General features: G+C 49.2%; 1 protein-coding gene across 3 annotated transcripts in view; it reads right to left on the reverse strand.

Annotated features, from left to right (window-relative positions):
• ABCG1 (ATP binding cassette subfamily G member 1) overlaps positions 1-19,799 on the reverse strand; it is a 54,885-nt gene extending 35,086 nt beyond the window's left edge. For 2 of the 3 annotated variants that reach the window (XM_045852510.1, XM_045852509.1), the window contains exons 1-2: positions 10,206-10,418; positions 3,782-4,025 (exon numbers count right to left, since the gene is read on the reverse strand). In XM_045852510.1, coding sequence (XP_045708466.1) covers positions 3,782-4,025; positions 10,206-10,247 — 286 coding nt within the window. In that variant the 5' untranslated portion in view covers positions 10,248-10,418. Of the gene's footprint in view, positions 1-3,781; positions 4,026-10,205; positions 10,419-18,940; positions 19,001-19,725 lie in introns of those variants that run through there. The other variant, XM_045852511.1, reaches the window with a different exon arrangement.
• Between the last annotated feature and the right edge of the window lie 4,532 nt (positions 19,800-24,331).

Here is a 24,331-nt window from a genome sequence, read left to right on the forward strand (position 1 = left end):
TATGAGGGCGGCCCACCTGGACTGCTCAGGTGTGTCCCCTGACTCAGTAGCTGCTGTGCCCCCGTGGAAGTCCGTATTGTTCCGAATCTTCTGTCCCATCAACTTGGGCTATGGGAGTGAATTCCTTGAGGGAAACTCATTACTGTGTCAGAAGCCGGTGAAATCACCCTTGGGGTGCACTTTTTTCTCTTGGGAACAGTTCCTTTCATAATTACGCTCTCTACTAGGAATCTATTACATGATCAAGTTTTTCCTCCCAAGACATCATTAATCATATGGTGACAATGCGACTGCAATTGAAAATACAAGGTGTTTTGTTCAACGCCTGGCAATCGTCGAGCTCCAGAATGTTCGAGACCCAGCGCTTGGCCTCCCCTTCCTCAACGCCGCCATCCATCACTCACGCCTTTGTTCCGAGGATCGTGGCGTTCTCATTCTCTATCTTCTTTCTTTAAGATAATTATGTAGGAGTGTTAAAGAATATTCTAATCACAATGCAAGCTTCACTGCAGCGTTCTGAGTTGGTGTCACAGCGGCATGGCTACGGTGCTAATTTCATGGCAGACGCTGTGTGAGAAAAGGACTCTCCCGGGATTTACCGGAGCCGTCCAGTGTCTTTGCGATGGAAGGAAGAGACTAGACTGGGAGGCAGACAGCCAGAGCCCAGCGTGGACTCTGACCTTGAGCAATCACGTGTGCTCTGGGGTCCGCTCCCTTTGCTACGCAACCAGGCCCTGCAGCTGTCATGTCGGAGATGCCCACGCCCTGCGGGATGCCCTGCCATCCAACCCTGGCATGGTCATTGCAATGAGCTCCACATGCAAAGTTGAAACATCAAAAACAATCAACTCGATAGAGACAGCAAAACCGATACGGTGAGAGAGGTGAGAGAAAGAGCCCCTTCCCCCAAGGCCAGTCACCCTGGGTGTCACACCGAGGGGAGGCCAAACACACAACGGCCACGTAGAGAAAAGGGGAATGAGAGAGAAGCTGGGATCTGACTTCTCAGCTTATCCTCCTCGTTGCTGGGGATGGAGACAGTCAACAGCATTGGGAAGGACAAAGCGGGAAAGCCCTCGAGTGCAAGGAGCCAGACCCGAGGAGTGGCTGGGAAGCCGACAGGAGGGCAGTGGACCGGTGGGAAAGGTGCAGGTGGGATTCACAGGTACGAGCCCCTGCCCGGGTCCAGACTAAATGCTGACTTGTACTGTTCATCCTGGAGGCGGCTCTTGGTTGGGGAAATACAGTCCCCAAATTACTAGCTCACTGGACAGGTAGCGCTTCAGAGCCTGCTGGGGATGAGGACGCAGTGAGCTCTGAGATGCACCTGGGCGCTGATTCCCCGCTTTCAGGAGATTCCCTGGGTGCAGCCTCCAGCCTCACGGGGCGACCAATCCCGCAGGCGGCAGCAGAGCCAGCTCTGCAGGCATCAAGCCTGGAGAAGGAGCGCTGCAGGGACGCTGGCACCCCGAGGCCCCGTGCTGGGCAGGGCACAGGCACCCAGTCAGGCTGCAGCGTTAGGAACCACCCCCTCTGCCCCCCTGAGTCCCAGGCCTGCCTGGCTAGCTCACACTCATGGGCAAGCCTTAACCACTTTGGTTCCTTTCTATACAGTGAGAAGGCAGACAATAATGTCACACCCGGAATTTATGCTGGAGTGAAAAACCACCTGAAGTCTGAGTTGCAGGGTACCACCAACAAAGGCTGGGGAAGGACGGGCAGCGTGAAGAGGACACAGGAGCTGCTGCTGAGGAGGGGGCCTGGGAGGAAGCCAGAAACTGGGCCTCGCGTGTCCACAACCAGCCACCGGGACACAGAAGCCCCATCCTGCCTAGCTTCCTCTGGCCCTAACCATCTCTGACTCATGGGCAGGTCCCTCTGGGCTCACTTCCTCCTCCCCCTCCCCCTCCTCCCACCCTGAGCCAGCAGGGGTTACTACAGGGCAAGCGTCTATCTGGTAGCCACCCCAGCTGAACTTGCAAGTCTCAGCCCCTCCCTTGCTGGTTAAGATGCCATCATCTTTGGCTAAGTTGGACAATCAGTGTGACTCCTTCTAACATTCAGAAAATACAGGGTAGACGAGCCACACGCCTGACTAGGAAATGCTATTCTTCACTTACAGACAATGGTTGAGCACCTGCCTGCTGAGCTGGATTTCAGACCGAGATTCTGCCGCAGTTTTCAAATGTTTGCACTTCTGTGTTGCGAGCTATCTTCACTTTAAACAAGAGCCATCCAAGCATCTCCAACCATGCGGGCGACATTCCTAAGGCCACGTGTAGCAGATGGACGGAACTTGACCCAGGCTGCTCACGGGTTCGTCTGCGTAGACAAGACGAGCCAAACATACCAAGGCCCTCCTGGTCCCTTGGTGCATTTTTTTGGTAAAAGTCTTTTTTTTTCTCAAGTTCAGGAGGAAAAGGCTGAAACCCTATGTTGACATTTCAGCAGGCACAAATGAATGAACCCAACACGGAGCCTGCCACGGAATTTCTTAACAGAACAGGCTGGACACCGTGAAAATGTGTCAGATAACGCTACACAACCAGGTTTGGTATCCACTCCCGGTTGTGCAAACGGACGTAAAGTCATCCAACAACCAGCGTGGCTGGCAGGCCCCAGGGACCAGCCAGTCCAGGTTCTAAAATCCTGGTTACCAAGAAGTCCAGAGTGCCCAGGCCCACGGCCTCAGTGGCTTAGCTTCCAGAAAGTAGAAGAACAAAAGGGAGGTAGGAGAGAAGAGAAAAAGAAAAGTAAAAAAAAAAAAAGAAGTAAGTCTTGGTGGATCTTTTTCAAAAATTAAAAGGGGTCAAATCTAGATTCAAGTTAGGGGTTCTAAAAAAAATTAGTGTTTCAGTGGTATGAGAGTCTCTTCCGTTGTTCCACATTCCTCATAGATTTTCAAGATGTTTCAAGTGACTCATTAGAAACTAGGGACCACCATTTCAACGTGTCCTCTCCCATGGGTCCCCACCCGAGAGGCCGGTGGGTGACGGGCGCACGGAGCCGAGGGCAATGAGGAGTAAGCGCCACAGGAAGACATGCGTCAGAAATACCAACCCCGGTGGCACTGACCCCACACACTTCACAAGTCTGGAGTTGGCCAAGGAACACCCAGGTTGCTAAGAAAACTCAAAAACACCATCAGTTGTTAGTTCAGCCTGTGAGCAAAACGCTGGCGGCAAACTCCTGGCCTGTGGCTGTCCAGAGACCTCCCGACTTCCATTCTCCCTCTCTCTCCTACTTTTATTTCTATGGTTCATTGGCTAATAGTTTATTTTTTTAAATATCCCATCAACACCACCCACACGAGTCCTTTCAAGATCCTCCAACATAAATGATTGCTTTGGAGAGAGGGCCTGCGAAGTTGCCAGCTACCTCTGAACACTTCAAACCTGGGAGGGAGCACCTGTCTTCCATTCTGCTCTGAAACAGTGAAAAATTGTCCTGTCTCGAGGGCCTACCCGAAACAGCCTCGAGGAAGGAGGACCCACTGAGTGGGCTCCCAAAACCAGCCACAAAGATGTGGCCAATCTTAGTAAATTCTCTGCACTCGATCAGAAGGTGAGAGCCACCGAGGGTCTTGAATCATCTATCCACCTGTTCGTAGTATAGGCGAGAATAAACCCGGGCACAGAGTAGCCGCATCAATCAGCCGTGGCAGGGACAGAGTGGGCAGCCTCAGCCTCCCAACTGCAGACCCAGATTTCCGCAGATGACCCGTTGCTTCCTTCCATGGTCCCTCTCGCCTCCTCACACCCACAGCGGCCGCCCGCCCTACCTTTTTTTCTCCACCACGGTCCCTCCGGAACGGAGTACGAAAGGTCCTTGAATTCAATGTTGACAGCCGCCCTCCGAGGCAAGGAGGACAACCGCTGCGCCTCCGTGAGGTTGTTGTCCACTTTTTTCAGGTGCCCGTTGAGCAGGTCCTTCTCGGTGGTCTCCAGGTTGCCCGAGACCACCTCGTCCACCGAGACGCACACCGACTTGGGCTCCGTCATCGCTGCAGTGTAACTGCTGGCATTCTAGAAAACGCGGGGAGGAAGCACCAGGAGAGGATATGAGCCACATCAAGGAAAAGAGCATCAGGGAAAAGAGCGCAGGAGACTGGCTACTGGGTTCAAGGTCATTGAATATTCATAACAACGCTCCTTAAATTATGGAGTGACTGCGGGAGAGAGGAGAGCTTCCCCGGGGGAATCTGTTTTCTCTAGCCGTCCCTTTTTCTCCTAGGAAAACAACGCTTACTGTAGGATAGGAGCCTCATCTAACCCGTCTTCCTTTGGAGTCATAAACCCTCATCACAAACCACAATAAATGAATCGTCGTTTCAAAGAATGAAACACTGGCCACCATAAAACATTCTCTGTGTACAGTCTACTCGTGAAAAATCCCAATAAAGGCACATAAGGCTACTAAAAATCCATAGTTGAAAGTGTTACTTAAAACGAGCTTTGCTAGCATCTGTCTCCTGTAACCTCATCAGTGTTTCTCAAGAGCAAGGATACGTGTGAGCCTCTGGGTTTTGCGGGAGTTGGCCTGTGTTTCCCTTGTAAGTTTTCCAAGTCACTTACAACTCTTTTGTTACAACTTAATCATAGCACTGGAAAAAGTTAGAAGGATTGATATTTTTTCTCTATTATACAGACGAGGTAACTGAGGCACAGACGATTTAAGGAACTTGAACTTGCTCTAAGCTCTATAGTTAAAGGAGGGGCAGAAGTGATCCCAGAATCTGAGTCATAAAAACAAAACAAAACAAAACAAAACAAAAAAACCCCTTAGAGGCCCCTTCCGCTGAAATGGGCCAGTACCTAGCGTTTTGTAACTCAGTGGCTATCCAGCTCCCATTGGAGTCAACTGTACTGCTACAGATGTGCCAGGAACCAGAAGTATCTATGCAAAGAGAGGAATATCTTTTTCTAATGGCTTGGCAACCCCAAACAAATCAATATGCAAAACTCAGAAGAACCCTGGGGTGGACAAATATTATGCTGTGCTTTCTCTAGCTGTCTCTTGAATCAAGGGGGAATTCCGTAGAGCCCCAAAGTGTGGGCCTGTGGCGATGCTCCTTCACACCACTGAAGCCGGTCAGCCTGGCTAGGAGAGAACCGTCGTGGGTCCCTCGGGCCCCCGGGACTGCGGTAGGGCTGGGGGCCCACTGCAGGGCAGCCACTCGTCCTGAAGAGCAACAATGAACGCCACACTGTTATTTTTCCACAAAGCTTTGCTAGGCATTGCTTTCGAGCTGATAGCTTTTTGATCATTATTGTTCCTAACCAAAAGTCCAAAACGAAACCTGCGAGTGGACCACCCATAACTATTCCTACCAACCCAGCAACTCACGAGGCCAAAACAAGCCTTCCCCTACTGGAATGTCCTCTTGAGGGTGCCTGACTGTGTCCTTGGAGAGCTGGCATTTTTTCCATCACGGTATAAAAGGGCTCAGAAATCTTGGAGGGCTTGGTGGGTCTGACCGTCTAAAGCACAGAGGGAGGGGCACATGGGGGCATAGGGGTGTCTGCTCCTTGTGATGTTTGAGAACGTTGCTTTGACCTTTAAGAACAGGGCACCGTGCGCACACAGGCAGGCACGCGCCTCTCAGGCATCGCCTACCTCTGGAAAGCGTAACCACATCAACGCTCGGCTCACTGACTATAACACTCTGTGGATAAAAATTAAAGTGCAAAATAAAACTGCCAAACTTAAGCTTGGTTTGCTACTGGCACCGAGCCTGTGAAACGTTTCCAGTGCAAACATAAGTAGGTTCATACACTCTGGAAGTCAGAGAAGGTCTGTGTTAGCCCAACACCAGGGCGCCTCAGAGCCTCGGCAGGACAGGTGTGTCTCCGGCTCCCAAGAGACGCAGCCACAGGACCGGCCGCCTCTGCCTCTGAGCCTCTGCTCGCCCTGGGCCTTCTGTGTCGGGACCCCTTAAAGACGTAGCAGCAGACTCTGCCATAGCTCAGCACACTCCTAGCTTTGGGTGATGGGGAGAAAAGGTGTAACTTCGGCCCTGGCACCCAGAGCCGGCATTAGATGCCCTTCGCCCACCCATCTTGTCCTTTGGGTCACGTGCTGCTGTCCCAGGCTCACAACCCACTTGGACTCCGTAACTGCCCCGGAAGCACCCAACCCTGGCTGTGGGGGGTCGTGGAGAAAACGATGGGCAAACCAAGCCCCAGGCCCAGCCTCCAAGGTCCCTTCTCACCCCACCATGCCATCCAGGAGAGAGGGCTGACCATCTGGGTCCAAGCCCACATCCTGCTGGCAGACTTGGCTCCAGCCTGGAATTCCCAGTCGCCATGTGTTTGGTTGGGGGCCAGGAGTGTCCAGCAACTCCTCTCCAGGGGCGGTCCCCTCAGCTTCCACCGTGGCCAGCATTCCAGCTGCCACAGAGCATCCATACTCTCCCCCAGAGTCCACCACAGGTGCCAACCCCCGAGGAGGCCTAGGAGAGGCCACAGCTTCCCTTTCTGATGAACACAGGGACAGACAACCACCTGCTCACTACTGGCCGCAGCAGGTGCCAGACCCGTAAGGACCTGACTTTCCCCTCTAGACCCTCAGCTTATCTGTTCTCTCACTCACTTGATCACTTAACAAACTGAGCACCAAATAAAGCCCTGGGGGCGAGTGCTCAGCCACACAGACATGGCCTGTGGCCTCAGCAACTCATTCAAGATCAGGCCCCAGGCAAACATAGGGGCCATTAGTTGCAATACGGTGAGGCCAGAGCTATAATGAGACCACGCAGAGACTCGGGAGGGACATGCAAGGCCGTGCAGGACAAAGCTGGGTGACTTCACTGATCTGAGAGTGAGAGAGGCAGAGAGAGGGGCCAGTATTCACAGTTTAGAGAATTCAACAATAACACCCCTGCAGAGTAGGTGAGTGACTGTAAACAATGACTATTGATGCAGCAAGTACAATGTGCCCTTTGAACTCCAGGCTGAAGAGAGTAAGCCTCTTACTCTCTCTCCAACTGTAGCAGGGGGCCTTGTCGTCCCCCCCATCCATTTCAGAGGAGGGATCCAAGGCACAGAGAGACTGCCCGCCCTGCCCGAGACCCCTGTTTGGTGAGCAGCCAAACTGGGACCCAGCTCTGTGTGGCTTGTAGATCCGCACCCTGTCCTCCTAGCCAGCATCCTTAACAGTGCGCAGCTTTTTACAGACAAGTTGTAGGTGACCCTGGGTCATCCCAGCCCCTGTCCATTATAGGGAAAGCCACAAAAAAAAAAAATCAGAGAAAACCATACAACCCCACACCCACATAAACGAACACTAAAGCTGTGCACACCGTGATCCACCTTTCCTCCGTGGGCGTCCACTGGCCTCGCCCAAGTAATAAAATCAGGGAAGCCTGTGTGATGGGAGGCGGTGGCTGTCACTCCAAAATAGACCAAGTCTCTGGAAACACATCCTTAGATGAGAGAGACCCGCAATGTAGGTTACAGCTCATTGTCCTCGGCCTCCTGAGCTCGTTAATAATGAACAAATACATCTTCCTTCCCCACTGGTTCCCTTTCCTGGTGTGATCCCCTACTTCAGCAAAACGTTATCTGGACCTCACCCCCTCCACACACACAATTTGTGCTGCATCATACATGGTAAATAACAGTAGGTCCATTCGTGGGCGTGGAATGCCCGGGAGCTCCTGTTTGGAGTGATCCTGCCTGTGCTTGGTGGGAATACTTCCTTTGGTGCTGCTTTCGGTGTGAATGCTAACACGGAGAGATTCCTGTTTAGCTGGAGAGGGTCTCTAACAGGCAGCAACTGCCACCCCCACCCACCCACCCACCCACCCACCAGGCCATTGTGAGGCTGGCTCACTCTACGGACCCAGGGAAGCATAGTTGGAGATAGAAACACACACAGACACACACACACACACACACACACACACACACACACCAGCATCATGGGGAAAGGAGGAAAAGGAAGAGGAACTTGCAAGCACCAGGTGTTGGCATGCACTATGACTTCTCTTTTTGGTTTATCGCCACCAGCCTCAGTTCCCACCTAAGCAGCCCTTCCCTGGTACCCCGGGGCACATTAGAGGAAAATGTACAGACAAGAATTCTCAAGGCCACTGCCTGCGGAAAAATAACCTAAATAGCACACCCTTGACTAAGCAAAGGGCAGATGCTACTTGGGTGGTCACTCAGAAGGTCAACCTCACTGAAAGCAAAGCCCAGTTTCGCTCAGCCCCAAATACCACCATCCCATCGGGAACCCATGCCCGCCCCCTCCGCCAGCTCAGAGACCCCACTACCCAGGTAGTACTACTCTCTTTAAACTCACACCTGGCCCCGTCAGCATGGGCTAAACCCCAGAGCCGGGGAGACGGCCAGGCCAATCTCAGGATCCTCGGGCGCTCTCCAGGGCTCATTGTTTAGGACTTGAATAGAACTCTTTTAATTAAAAAAAAAAATACAAGGTTTTCAGAGAGGAAAATAATTTTTTAAAAAGTTCCCTGAAAAAAAAAAAAGTCCAGGCATTGCCCTGAAACCAAACACGTGCGTCTGGGGCTGTGCATCAACCATAACGTAACACAAAGACGATCTTGACATAAAAACCTCTGTGCCTCAAAACATTCTGATTCATTATTTCCCGACGTGTATAAGGCACTTCTGCAGCTCTGAAAGGACTTCCAGAGTTACCCAGGACCTAAAAGACTTGAAACTTTCTTTACTTACAACTAACAATGCTAATCTCCTTAATTTTCCATTACCAGCATAATTTAGGAATCCCAAATACATAGGCAAATGTAAAAGGTAGGATTGCCAAGTGTGACCAAAACACCCAACCAGATCAAAGCAAAGGTGGTGAGGAGGGAATTGCCTTCCCTGTTTTTTTTTTTTCTTTTTTTTTCCCCAGCCTTCTTTTCTGTAAGAAGCCAAGTGATAAAGGCAGAGCAAGCCCAGAGATAAGATCTGTCCTGTAAGTCCCCCGGCTCCCCCCTGCTCTACCAACCTCCTTAACGTGCCCGTGGCCCCATTCTATCAGTTTACACAAAATCATTATATAATGAGCTGGCGAGGCGCGGTATGTTCTACAGTAACCTGTTTGGAATCATAGGATGCAGTTGGCAGAGCAGAGCATGCGCAGAAACCCGGCTACTTTTTTTTTCCTCTTGAGCTTAAGGCAAGAGGTAACTGTCGGTCAAATACTGCTGAGCCCTGCTGACTTCAATACAGGATGCTAAAAATGAAATAAGGCGAGGGGTGGAGGTGACAAATTGGTGCCGCTATGCTCTGTGGGCTCACAGCCTATGGGAAGGAACTAGCAGGATAGTAAATACATAGACGAAGGATGGAAAGAGGGATGGATGGGGAGAGCAATATGGGTTGGAATACGTAATATGCTCAATCTGTACTTTAGATGACCTGAAATCTAGTGCATAAGTACCTAACTGCAATGCCGGCTCGCTAGGCATAGAAATAAAAGAAAGGCCCTAGCATGGGTGGGCAGATGGCTAATTTGTTTGTATTGCCCTACTGTGAGCTTATGGAGCTATTATAAATGAGCAAGAGGAGACTTTTGACCGACCCTGGGAACAGCACTTGCTGCATCTAGCATGCATTAGCCGCCAACACCGGGTGGTCCCCCCGCGGAGCTGGTGCCTCCCAAGACGTTAGAAGAGCACTTCTGTCTCCACCCCGTCTCTCTAAAGGGTGCAGAGAGGTGGCCTGCAGGTATTCAGGCTCGCCCTTGTCTGCCTCCCCGGGGCTCCGCCGCCCCCTCCCGAGCAGGTCCCAGAGCGTCAGTTCCCGGAGAGCTCAGGGGCAGTGCAAGGCTCTGGCTTCTTTTGTTCCCCCAGATCGTGCCCGGGACTCCGGAGGGTGGCGCGGGAAGTCTCGGCTTCAGGAGCCCGGGCCGCGCGCGCCAGCGGGAGATGGGGCCCTCCCCGTGCACTCCAGGTCCCCGGGCCCCAGGCCCCTCAGACAGAGGCGGACGAGGTCAAGGCCATCTGTTCACTTGCTGGGGTGCTGGCCGCCTCCAGCCCACTCCTGGCCCCTCCACCTTCCCGGCGACCTCGGCGGGTGCAAGGAGCATCCCACAGCGCCGGGTTGCCAGGACATGGACGATGGGAGACTGGGACCTAGGGGCAGGTGTCAAGGTGAGGGCGCAGGTCTTTGTGTGTTTCTTGCTCTCCTGGAAAACAGAACCAAGCCCCGGGGGCGTAGGATGCGCTCACTCACCATGGCGGTGCCGACCGAGAAAGCGGCCATCAAACAGGCCATGCCCCGGGGGCGGGGGCGGCAGCAGCGGCGGGGACTAGGCGGCCGCGGCGGCGGCGGCGGCAGCGGCGGCGGCGGCGGCGACAGCGACGGAGGAAAGAGACCGGCGGCGGGCACGAGGATGCGCTCGCTCCTGACAGAGCCAATGCGCCGGACGCGGGCTCCAGCTCCGGCGGTGCCGGGGCTCGCCCCGCCCGCGTAAGCCCTGCCCTCGCCCCGCCCACACGCTGCCATTGGCTACTGCGCAGGATGGGCGGGGCCGGCAGGTGCGCGTGCTCTTGTTTTGCTCCTGCTGGGGGCAGTGGATCCAGCTCCCTGGCAAATCCACTCCCAGAGCCGCCTGCGCCCCTGGGCCACGCAGGCGCTGTAAGCCGTTCTCAGCCCCCGAGCCCCCGAATCCGGAAACTCACGGGGGCTAAGCCAGCGGCCCAGGGCTCTGACAGACGACCGGGTCCCCCTCTAGGACCGACTCCTCCAAGCCTGCACGGATGTATGACTTCAAGAGTCCTGGGAGGCAGGAGAAGGGGGAGGGGATCTTCTCTTTTCGTTTTTCGCCCTTGAAGACAAATGAGATGACTGCTCCGTCTCCCCCTTCCCCACTACAGCTCCGTATCCGGGATGACTACCCGCCCCACCCCTACACACACACACACACACACACACACACACACACACACACACGGAGGCAAAGTCTTGCGTTGTGACAGTTGCAGAGCTACGTGCTGGTAACAAAGGGCTGGTAACTTCGGTGAAGGGGCCCAGCCCTCTGTCCTCCTGCTACATCCCCGACCCTGCCCCTCAACACGATGAGAAATAGGCTCACTTTTGCAGAGAGGTGTTTCCACTGCCTGGCCCAGTACCTGGTCCACAGCTGTGTCCAGGTAACTGCATAAGGAATGACACTCCAGATACCCTCTTGTTTGGCCCCAGACTGGAATATCAGATGGCCTGGCATCTGCTAAAGCTCTTATTATATGTAAACGGGACCATTTCTTGGTAACCATGGTGGCAAGGCATTCTTTACTCCCAGTCTCAGAGGTTAAAGCTTTTTTGTTCAATAGTTTTCATGTCGGGACGGCACACAGGAATGTATCTATTTTCACCTCCAGAGCACCTGGGTCTCCCCTCCCCACCACACCTCAGATGAATGAGCCTGTCTTCTCACCTAAAAAGGGGCTACAGCTTTTCATACCAGGCAGGTGGACTTCACACCCACAGGTCTAATGACCACAACCAATTCTCCCCTCTAATCAAAAGAGTTATGATGTATGAGTTCAAGGGGGAAATAGCTCCGCTTTTGTCTGAAGAGTTTCACTGAAAGAGTTGATGCAATACCTCTACCCATCTGCCCGCTGTATTTCCAGGTGCCCCTCTCCATGTGCCAGGCCCAGGAGGCCGCGTGGTGCCCTAAATATACTGAACAGGGAAGTCGACAACCTCTGAATGTTCTGGAAAGAGGATTAAAACCCAGAACAACTTGGGGAGAGTTTAGGCCAAAAAGCAGAGACCAAGGTGCCTCATCTCTGGGTCCCGGAGTTGCTGACCGCCCTGCTGCCATCCCCTGCTCCAGAGGCAGACAGGACATAAAGCAGGAGAGGGTGACGTGGAACGCAACTGGGGGAGGGGACGTCTATGGGAATCTGGCTGAACACTGCCAGCTGTGTGACAGGACAAGTGACGTGACACTGTGGTCCTCTTGTGCTGGCATCTAGTCTCTGTGCAGTATCTAGCCTCCTCACTCCTAAGAACATGTCCAGAGATTCCTTCTGGACATCTCCCCTGTCCTCTCCCACCCCAGTTCTGTGCAACGTGATTTGTAGCCTCAAGTGGTCAGGAACCAGAGGTGTGAGGTGATGTCTGCGTGCCGGGCTCGTGGGATTGGCCAAGGGGACCGTGAGCAGAGCCTGAGGATGAAGCCCCAGAGGGAAGGGAGTGAAAGTGATTCCCTGTCGGTGTGCCTTGAGCTGCTGGCCTTTCAGTTCCAGGCCCCTGGAAGAGCCTTCATCCGTATCACCCCTGGTCCCTCCAGCCTCGTTCCACAGAGATGCCCTGTCTTCCTTTCTGCGTCTGTACGTTGTGGTAATAATAAGCTCAGCCCCACAGGAAACAGTGCACGTCAAGCCCTTCCCACCATGCATGGCACACAGCAAACACTCGAATTCTAATGCTCACGAATGTTACCCTCTCGTGCCAACTTAGGGGATAAGCAAATGGTAGAGGAGGTCAGATATGTGCCATTTGTATCGGGACTCCTGGTTGTGAAGGATGGAAATCCCAGTTTCCAGGTGCACGGGCTTTAGGCCTGCCAGGGGCTGAGCCCCCGTCCCACGGCCTCAGCCCCTGGTCTGCAGCACTCTCCATGACTCTGCTGTCTGTCTGCTGGCTTCGCCCTCGGCTTGGCCGTCTCTGCCCCACCCTGGCAACGGGTCCATGCTTGCATCCTATCAGCTGGCAGCCAGCCACTGTGCCCAGGGGCTTGCCAAACACCAAGTGGCCTGGCATGAGTCACATGTGCCCAACGGGCCAATGGGCCAAGGGGAAAGTCAGTCCCAACAGAACCATGTGTAGCGATTGGCACATGGGTGCTTTGCCGAGGCCATTTCAGGTCACTCTGAGAAGAAGTGTGGGTGCTAGGCATGTAAACACAAGAGGCACTCGTCCCAGGACTGTCCCTCCCAGAACCCAGCCCCAGTAGGCATTTCTGGTAAGACATCACTGACAGGGGTGAGGGGTGGAGAGGGGTGGGGGGGGTGAGGAAGGTCGGGGGTTGGCGGGGCTTGAGAAGTTCCAGTGGGGAGGCACCTCCTGCCTCAACCAGCAGCCTCTTCCAGGATTAAGTAGTTGTCATTGTTAGCAAGCAGTTCCTGTCACTAATCAAGTTCCGTCACCCCCAGTGCTCTGGGTTCCACGGTCACAGAGTCAGTTAGCCGCTCCTCCGCACAGCAGGTCTTGAGCTAACCAATCCCGGCGCCATATTTGTCTGGAGGCCTTTGCTTTCCATGACCTAAACATCCCTTGTCCCTCTAGCCTTGTTTCACAGAGTCGCCCTTTCTTCCTGCTCACCCTTCTCTGCACAAGTTCCGTTTGTCCCTTGTGAAGCTTGGGGATACCACTGAATGCCTATTCGGGGTACTTTCCCCTCACTAATGAGCAAGCTGTCCCGGGGCCACTCCCGTTATTCCTAAGGACAAGCCTCCCTGCGCAGGCAGGTGCGTGCACTCCATCAGCAGCCGGCCACATTCACTTCCCTTATAATTACATAGTTTCAGTTGCCTGCTTTGCACTGTATCCCCCAAGGTCCATTTTCACAGTGTGTCCACTTTATCTCTGCAGACGCCCAGCCAGTGAGGCTGGGAAATGAAGGCGAGCTGGGGCACCCTGAGGACTCGGTCTCTGGTTTGAGGGTCCTGCTGTTGGCCTGACTACCATGGAGTTCTGTCTCCAATGCCCAGATGTCCCTACCCTATTGTACCCTTTAGGGGCCCCTCCCTCTCCAGCCTGCCAGGAGGTCGGGGCAGAGGCGGGGCTGCAAGATGAGAGTTGGGGAAGCAAGAGGGGAAGTGCCCGGAGGCTGAGATGAAGAGACAAGATTAATGAGCGATGTTTACAGGGAAAGAGAAGTGCAAGAGACCAACTAGTTCATAAACTAAGTTAGGAAGAGGCAAAGTAGGCATTGCAAACAGATTATTTCTGTTCTCTTCCATTAGCCAGCGGCATGAAAGATCTAGGAAAGTATTTCTACAAAGGAACAAAGAGGAAATAACGTCTGGCATTGAGAGGACCTTCAAAGCTGAGGATGAGGACAGAAGTCTCAGAGACAGACACTGGAAAATTACCGGAGGCCTCCTTCTCACACTTAAACGTAAGAAACATCCAAACCTGTAGAGAATTTTTATGAGTTCATTTGAATCAAACTGATGGCAATTGCCAGGAAGCAACATCTCGACGGATTGAGAAAATGCCCTGGGAAATGAGTTTTACCTTATAAACTCACTTTATACATCAGAGTCAGAGGGGAAGACATGGGGCAGAGGGGTCCCTGAAACCCACTGGCGGTAGCCTGGGGAGGTGGGAGAAAACAACGCAGGAAGCATCTGGGACTGGATAGAGTGTAAACAGGCGGACACATTCGTCTGCTCCGTAGGCGGGCTCAGGACAGCGAACAGTTCACATGGAAGAAATTCACTTCCAATGCAATGACATTGGCAGCATGAAAGCAGATGTAAACACGATGGACCATGCGAACATTAATCAGAAGCAATCAGGAGTGGCTCCCTATATTAACACCAGGTAAAGCAGACTTCCGGGGGAAGATGTCTCAGACGTAGAACATTACACAAGAAGGCCAACCCACCAGGAAGACATAGCGATCCTAAATACAGGGTGGGGTAAAACGTATTTTTATGGTTGTGAGTGCATGAGACAATTTATTCTTGTGCTATTATTTATTAATTACTGTATTATTTCCCACATGAACAACTGTAAATCGACTCCTCACCCCACCCTGTATGAACCAAACAACAGAGCTCCGAAAGATGTGAAGCAAAATCTGGTAGAACCGAAAAGAGAAATTGATAACCCCACATTACGGTTGGACACTGCAACACCTCTGTCACGGGAATCCTAGAACAACGAGACGGAAAATCAGCAGGGACACAGAGGAACTCAACAACCCCACCGACCAACAAGACCCAGTCATTACTTACAGAACGCTCCATCCACCAACAGGCAAATACACGTCATTTTCCAATGTTCTTGGAATATACACCAAGATAGACCATATCCTGGGTCATAAAACAAACCTGAACCAACTCAAAAGAATTGCAGTTATACAGAGTGTGTTCTCAGGTCCAAATGGAATCAAATGAGAAACGAGTAACAGAAAGGTCATAGGAAAACCACTGAAGACTTGGGATCCAAACGACACACTTCTAAACAATCCCTGAGCCAGAGAGGGGGTCTTTGGAAGCAATACAAAATACAGTTAACTGAATTAAAATCAAAGTGCACTTGTCAAAGTTGGTGGGACACCGCTCCAGCAATGCAGAGAGGGACATTTGTAGCTCTAAATGCATATAAATTGAAGATGAGGAAAAGTCTGAAATCAACAATCTAAACTCCTGCCTCAGACATGTAGAAACAAGTAGAAAAAAAAAGTAAAGATAAGAGCAGAAATCGATGAAATTAATAATAGAAGGACAATCAAGAAAATCACAAAACCACAAAACACAAAACCGGTTCTTAGAAATAATCGATAAAATGAACAAACCACTAGCAAGACTACAAAGGAGAAAGAGAGAGCACATGGACACGAATGACCAATATTAAAGGCGAGCAGAGGGCACCATTACGGGACCCACAGCCATCCAAAGGACAGTAAGGGAGCACTGTGAACACCTCTATACATGTAATTTCAACAACGTACGTGAAATGGACCGACTGCTCAAAAACCTGTGTACTGTACAACTCACTGAATATAAAATAGGTTATTTGAGTAGCCCTATAACTTTAAGGAATTGAGTTCATAATTTTAAGTTCCAAATAAAGAACTCTCCAAGCCCAGGAGGTTTAGGGAATACTTCCAATTCATTTTATTTGGCCAGTATTACCCTCATACTGGATGATAGTAAGAAAAAAGGCAACTACAGAGCAATATCCCTTATAAATGGATATAAATGCAGATGCAAAAATCCTTAACAAAATATTAGCAAATAGAAGTCCATAATATATTTTAAAATGTATGCACTACATCCAAATAAGGTTAATTCCAGGTATGCAAGACTGATTGAATATTTGAAAATCAGTCAATGTAGTATATCATATTAACAGGCTAAAGAAAAAAGTTACATGATCATATACCATTTGCAGAAAAAGCACTCTGGCAAAATTCAACATCTATTCATGATTTAAAAAAAAACTCTCAGAAAAATAGGAATAAAGGGCAACTTCCTCAACCTGATATGGTACATTTACAAGAAACCTACAGCTAATGTTATAATTAATGGTGGAAGACTGAATACTTTCCCCTGAAGATCAAGAATAATGCAAGGATGTTTGCTTCCACCGCTCTTACTGAATGTAGTGCTGGGAATAAATTCTAGCCAGTGTGGTCAGGCAAAAGGTCCGGCATTGGAATAAAAATAGTAAAACTGTCTCTATTTGCAAATGACATCGTTGTCATCACAGGAAATCCCAAAGAATCAACAAAAACACTCCTAGAACAATGAGTTCAGCAAGGTTGCAAGATATAAGATAAACATACAAAAATAAACTTCATTTCTATATTCTAGCAATGGACATTGAAATTTTAGGAAAAAAGCTACGTCATTTCCAATTGTACAAACTGAAGAAAATACTTAGGTGTCAACCTTCCAAACACATGTTCAGGACTTATAAACTAAAAACTATGAAACAAGCCACGCCCAGCTAGCTCAGTCGGTAGAGCAGGAGACTCTGAAAAACCATGAAATACTGATGAAAGATCTTTAAAGATGGAGAGACATACTTTGTTCATGGACTGGAAGACTTAACACAGTGAGGATGTCAGTCAACCCCCACTGATAGGCAGGTTTGATGCAATTCCGAGGAAAACCCCAGCAAGGTTTTTATAGAGATAAATAAGAGTAGTCTAAAATTTTTGAAAAAATCAAAGGAATTAGAATAATTAAAACAATCTTATGAAAGACAAATAAAGTAAGGGAAATTGGGTGACCTGATTTCAAGATTAATAACAGTCATCAAGCCTGTTTGGAGACAGGCAAAGTGATAGACACGAAGATCAATGGGTCAGAATGGAAAATCTGGAATTATACCCACACAAACATGCCCCAAAACATGAGGTTTGACACAGGTACAAAGCACTTCAATGGAGGAAAGATAGCTTTTCAATAATGGTGCTGGAGCAGTTGGACATCCTTACGCAGAAAAAAAAAACAAACCTGGGCCTAAATCTCATGCCTCATGCAAAAATGAACTCAAAACGGATCATTGATTTAAATGTAAAACAATTTCTTTAGGGGAAAAAATAGAAGGAAGCAAATCTTTGAGATCTAGGGCCAGGCAAAGTGTTCTTAAACACCAAAAGCATGATCCCTAAGATAAAAAATTAATAAACTGGACTACATCAAAATGCACAACTTGGTTAAAAAGGCGAAAAGACAAGGAACCGGCTGGTAGAAAAGATTTACAAACTTCACACCCAACGCCAAATCCTAGAAGGTCAAAAGAACTCTCGAAGCTCAACAGTGAAAGATAATTAAACTATGCAATTAGAAATTGGGCAAAAGACACAGACAGTTCCCTGAAGAAGATGGCAAATTAGCACATGAACGGAAGCTCAGCAGCACTAACCGTTAGAGATATGCAAATTAAAATCAAATCAGATGTCACTGCATGCCCATCAGAACGGCTAAAATAAAAGATGACACGACACCCCCACTCTGGGCAGTGTCGCTGGACTGGGGGACGAGTCCACTGCCGGTGGGGATGCGAAAGGTACAGCCAGGCTGGCTGACAGTCTGGCAGTTTCTGCAAAAACAGTCCCCCCGGCGATGGCCCTCCTGGGCATTTCCCTCAGAGGAATAAAAAGGTACATTCACACCAAAATCCACCCACACGTGTTCGCAGCAGTTTACTCTGTAATAGCCCAAACCTGCCAACAACACAGATGCCCCTCAGTGGGTCACTAGTTGGCAACATGTGATCCATCCACACCACGGAACCCACCTCAGCAATGAGAAGGAATGAACTACTGATACACATAACAACCCGGGTGGGTCCCCAGAGAGTCCTGGAAAAGGCCACTTCCAAGGGTTTATGTATATTATGTGATTCCATTTATGTTACATTCTTGAAATTATAGAATGGAGACCAGAGGAGTGGCCGCCGGGGGCTGAGGCCGGGGTGCGGTGGAAGGAAGAGGGCGTGGCTATGAGAGGGAGGCATGCAAGATGCTTGTGGAGATGGAATGAATGTTCTGTATCTGGACCCTATCAGTGTCCACACCCTGGATGTGATCCTGAACTAGAGTTGTGCAAGACATCGGCCCTGGGGGAGCCTGGGTAAAGGCCCCGTGGGATCTTGCTTACAGCTGCATGGGAACTGCAATTATCTCAAAACTTAAAATAATGTTTTGGAAGTCATGGAACAGTCCTTCGTGAGGCCGCTCTGGACGAGGTGGCCTCGGACCAAACCCGTAGCAGAAGCATGAATGTCAAATGGAGTGTGGGGGGTGAGGAAGGAAGAGAAGACACAGGACCAGCCAGCGCCTGGGACCGAACACAACGGGTCTGCAAGGCACGGGAGTGTTTGGGACTGTACACTGTCAACTTGAAAAGGCGAAGACTCCAGCTCCTTACTGAAAGAGAGCGAGAGCGAGAAAGAAAGAAAGAGAGAGAGGGAGGGAGAGAGAGAGAGAGAGAGCACACCCAGGCAGCTGCAGGCAGACAGCAGTGGGTGGGGTGCCATCCCCTCACCAGCTGTCGGTGATGCTGAGCCAGTTCCTAACCTCTCCAAGCCTCAGTCTTCACCAGTAAAAATGGGAACAAAAGGAAAAAGGACCGTTGTGAGCGGTGAACGAGATGGAGCAGTTATGGTGCGTGGGAGCCCGGAAAGGACAGGGAGGCTCGTGCACAACCCACACGCGCATCCCGAGCCCATACCCCTCCCCCGCAGCCCCCTCTGTTCCCACGGCTCACCATCTCCCCGGTGGCTTTACTCCTCTCCGCCTCCTACGATGAACCGCTGTGTCGGACGCTCTGCAAGGAAAAACAGGTAGATATAGACACAGAGGGACTCTAGGTCACCAACCTCAGAGTGCCAGTACTTCAGTGCTAAATATAAGACATCAATACGGCGGTCAAAAGGTAGAAACTTCTATTTACAAGACCAGTAAGTTCTGAGGATGCAAGTACTACACAGGGACCACAGTTAACCAACACTGGATCGTATATTTGAATGTTGCTACAACATTCATCTTAACGTTCTCATCATCTCACAGGGAAAGAGTTGTAACTATGTGAGGTGATGGATGTTAATGAAACTCATCCCTGTGATCGCTCCACCATATAAACACATTTCAGGTCACGTGTACACCTCGGACTAATGCAACGTTTTATGTCAACTACACCTCAACAAAACTGGAAGAAATATTAAAGCATCGCAGTTTTCCCCCATCCGAATTTACAGATTCGTTGCGTTTCCCTTGCTAGTGTCTGGGCCCGGGGGCGGCAGAAGCTCCGATGTGTTTTCACCCATCCCTAATACTTAGCAGATGCCTGGTCCTGGCTAGCTCTCCAAAATCTGATCGACCGACTAATTGCTGTCGAAGACCTGGACATCACAGTTTAAATGCAAATTATTGTTTGCTGCCTATAACAAGAGACAGGACATATTTTATTTGACCTGCAACTAGTTACATTGACTCCATACATTTACACTTAAAAATCTCTTTTTACTAAAAAGCATTTTGTCAATGACTTACCCACAGGCTCACTTGTGAACACCCCCAAGGAGGCCTTCTTCTGCAGACAGATGGTCAGCTGCGGAGCGTATTTATTTTGCAACTAAGAAAGGGAAGAAGCCCCAGCCTTAGGCTGGACAGAATTTCAGCTTTCACCACTGCAGACACATGAAAAACCCCAAACCACAGTGTTTCAATTTCTGTTTTATGCTACAAGAAGAACGGTTTTAAAATAGGAATGATGCAATCTTATGTGTGATGATATTGCCCAATGCCATTGTTACTGTAGAAAACAGGAAGCTCCAGAGGTTACTAAAGGGCAGCCTGCTCCCTCGTAGGTTACTGGCACGAAAGAGCACCTACCACCTGTCTGCCCACAGATTGGCCAACTGTGAAGTCTACTGACTTGCCACGTTGGGGGCAGAGGGTAGATTTCGCATTTGTGAACGTGGTGGAATTTATTTATTTGTATCACATGCACCGACAACAACAAAACAGAAATTCACCAGGGTCTACAGAGTCATAATTGAATATGTCCTATCGGGAGCTCTGGAATCACTTAAATAATAGCGTGTTATCATAGCTCTAGCCAACGATGAAGTGTCTGAGACCTCGGAGCTTGAGAGCAACTGGCTATCACCTGGTGACAAGGAGTGGTAACCACGAAGGCTCTTGGAGGCGCCGACATTGTGCTTTGAACTCTACAGCCACCAGCTCACTTAATTGGCATCACAGCTCTGCGGGCCTGACGCTGCTATTACCCTCCACGGGGAAGTAAGGCATCAAGAGGTTATTTGGCTTCCTGAGGTCACATGGAGAAAGTGCCCCATCTCGGGCCCAAACCAATCAGGTCTGGCTTCAGAGGTGACACGTGCTTTTTCTCCCTGTAGAAAGGGTTTATTTTTTTCTTTTTAAAATGAACCCCACACCCATCTTAATGTAAAGCTTGGTGATTGTTACATATCTATACACCTGCCTACTCACCGCCCGGATGAATCACCACGGAGAACATTTCCACGGCGTGAACGGTTCCTTGCACCTGGTCCCAATCAATTCCTGTCTCTCGAGTAAACACTACGCTGGCTTCTGTCCCCCTGGGTTAGTTGGCTTTATTCTTGACCTTCACATAATTGGAATACTGCATGCACCACCTCATGGCCGGCTTCACAGATGTAGGGGGATTAAAGCACGCTGGTTTCAGTTTGCCTTTCTGTGCTGACTAATGATGTACCTGTGCGATTTCCCCCCATTTAAAAACTGTATTCTTGCAAGTATTGATTTGTAAGATTTCTCGAGATCGTCTGGATGTGTGCCTGTCACATAGACGTATTGAGAATATGTTCTCCCAACACAGGCAGGAACATCTCAGATATTTCATGCAGCAACATTTTTACTGATATGTCCCCCAGAGCAAGGGACATAAAGGAAAGAATATACAAATGGGGTCCCATCAAAATAAAAAGCTTCTGCATAGCTAAAGAAAGCAGTATTAAAATAAAAAGAGAACCAACTGTATGGGAAAACATATTTGCCAATGATACTTCAGATAAGGGTTTAATCTCCAAAATATATAAAGAACTTACATGACTCCACTCTAAGAAGACAAGCAACCCAATTAAAAAATGGACAAAGGACTTGAACAGACACTTCTCCAAGGAGGACATACAGAGGATCCAGAGACACATGAAAAGATGCTCAGCATCACTACCCATCAGAGAGATGCAAATTAAAACCACAATGAGATACCACCTCACATCGGTCAGAATGGCCATCATAAACAAAGCAATAAACAACAAGTGTTGGAGAGGTTGTGGAGAAAAGGAGACCCTAGTTCACTGCTGGTGGGACTGCAGACTGGTACAACCACTATGGGAAACAGTATGGAATTTTCTCAGAAAACTAAAAATGGACCCAGCAATTCCACTGCTAGGACTATATCCCAAGAACCCTGAAATACCAATCCAAAAGAACCTATACACCCCAATGTTCATAGCAGCACAATTTACAATAGCCAAGTTCTGGAAGCAACCTAGGTGCCCATTAGTACATGAATGGATCAAAAATACTATGGTACATTGACACAATGGAATTCTATGCAGCAGAAAGAAAGGAGGAGCTCCTACCCTTTGCAACAGCATGGATGGAGCTGGAAAGCATTATGCTAAGCAAAATAAGCCAGAATAAGCTGAAAAACAAATACCATATGATCTCCCTTGTAAGTGGAATCTAATCAACAAAACAAACAAGCAAGCAAAATATAACCAAAGACACTGAAATAGAGAACAGGCTGACAGTGACCAGAAAGGAGAGGGGAGGGAATTTCAGGGGAAAAAGGAGAAAGGTTTATAGGAACAAGTATAAAGGACATGTGGACAAAAACAAAGGGGGGGGTGGAAACAGGAGGGAGGTGGGGAGGGCTGGGGGGTGGGCTGGGATGGGAGTAAAAGACAGAAAACTGTACCTGAACAACAATTAAAATTAAAAAAAGGATGTTCATAAAGCAAAAAGAGAGAGAGAGAGAGAGAATATGTTCTCCCAATCTACAGCTTGCCAGTTCCTTGATTTTTTTTTAATGAGGGCAATTCTTAGTTTTAATTAAGTCTAATTTACCAATATTTTTCTTTTTAGGTTAGGGGTGTCTTTTGCATTTATTTCTTCTTTAAGAAATCTTGGCCTATCACAAGAATATGAAGCTATTTCCCTGTATTTTCTTCTAGACGTGCCATTGTTTTCATTTTCAAAACATGTTCCTAAACAAGTTTAGGGAACAAGTTTAGGAATTTTGAATTCATAATGTTCATTCATTTTGAATTCATTTCTATGTATGCTGAAAGGCAGAGGTCAAGGTGCATTTTTCTGTGTGCTTGTTAATTAATGGCTCCAGCGCCGGTTTACTGAGGACTGCATCCTTTCTCCACAGAATCGTACCAGCACAGTGATATACTCATGGGAGAAATATCTATTTCTGGACTATCTGTTCTTTTCCATTGGGCTGTTTGTCTGTCTTTACACCAATACCACACCATCTCCATTGCCATAGATTTAAAATAAGTCCTGAAATATGATCGCATTCTGGATCCTTTGTATTTCCATGTAAATTTTAGAATGAGCCAGTCAATTGTCACCAAGAAAAGGGAGAGGAGAAAGAAAGCAAACCCACTGGAGATCCGACTGGGGTGGCGGTGTTCATAGGTCGCTGTGAGGCGGGCTGACACCCTCGCAGCTCCGCATGCGCGAGTCCATGACTGTGCAATGTCTCCCCATTTATTTGCCATCTGCAGGCTCTCTCCACGGTGCTACAGGGTCTTCAGTGAAGAGTTTTCATCCACTGAGTAAGTCTCTAGCTAGACTTAGCCTTTTTCATATTGCCTCTTAGTTAAGTGGTATGTTTTCATCTCATTGTCCAACTGTTTGCCGCTAGCATGTGGGAATATAACTGATTTTCCAACACTGACGGTGTATCTTGTAACCTTGCTGATGTCATTTATTTCCGCTCGAATCTGCATTTCCTTCCTGCTGCTGCTTTTGGGTTGAGTGTGTTCTTTTCTAGGCTCTCAGGGTGAACGTTTAAGCTATTTATTTGAGGTCTTCTTTTTCATACTGGCCTTTAGAGCTGTAAATTGCCCTCTAAGCCCTGTTTTTACTGCATCCCATGCATTGTGGTCTGTTGTGTTTTATTTTCATTCGTCACAAAGCACATTCAACTTCCCTTGAGATTTCTTTCCTTTTTGAACTGTTGGCTATTTAGAAGGGTGTTGTTTAATTTCCACATATTAGCGAATTTCCTAAGGTACTTTATTAACGCTAATATTTTATAGATTCCTCTATATGTAGTTAGACTATCATGTGCTTAAGTTTGATTTTTAAAAATTATTCACCTTGTTTGGATTTATTTTCCTGAATCTGTACGTTGCTATTTTTGATAAGACTTAGAAAACATTTGGCTATTATTTCTTCAGCTGCAGCTTGCTCCCTCCCCTCCCCTCCCCCACTTCTCCCAGGACTCCAGCTGCATCCGTGTGAGGTCAGTCCTGTCCTGCATGTCTTACCTTTGCTTTATTTTTCCATGATTTTTTCCTTTTCTGTGATTCATTTGGAATATTCTCTGTTGATCTGTCATTAAATGTACTAATCCTGCATTCTGGTATCCCATCTGCTGTTAAGGTCATCTGAAAAGCCATATTTCAAAGTATTTCTTTGTGCTTCTAGCATGTCCATTTGATATTTTTGTAGATCCTGGCCCTCCATGGGAATGCCCCCTCTCTGCATCCATTTTGCCATTTGAACGTATTCACCATAGTCATTATGAAGTGGATCGCTAACTTTGCTCCCTGGAACTTGACTCTAAACACCACAGCCACTCCCACAGAAAGGAACCTGTCCCGGACCTGGGCCACTCCTACAGGAGCCTCACCTCTGACCCACAGCTCGCGGCCCTCTGGGCGGGTGTGTCTCCCGGGCCTGTCACTGCAGCCCCGGCACGAGGCAGGAGGTGAAGCCGCAATCCCCCCCCGCCCCGGGGTAATAGGGCCAGAGTAGCAACCCAGCCCGTGTGGTCACAGGAAGTCAGGCGGTGCGTCCCACCCTCAGACACTGTGGGAAGCTGTCTTGGGCAACAGCAGGTCTT

Source organism: Phyllostomus hastatus, unplaced genomic scaffold (assembly GCF_019186645.2).
Source record: "Phyllostomus hastatus isolate PE091 unplaced genomic scaffold, TTU_PhHast_1.1 phas_contig_948, whole genome shotgun sequence".
NCBI lineage: Eukaryota > Metazoa > Chordata > Mammalia > Chiroptera > Phyllostomidae > Phyllostomus > Phyllostomus hastatus.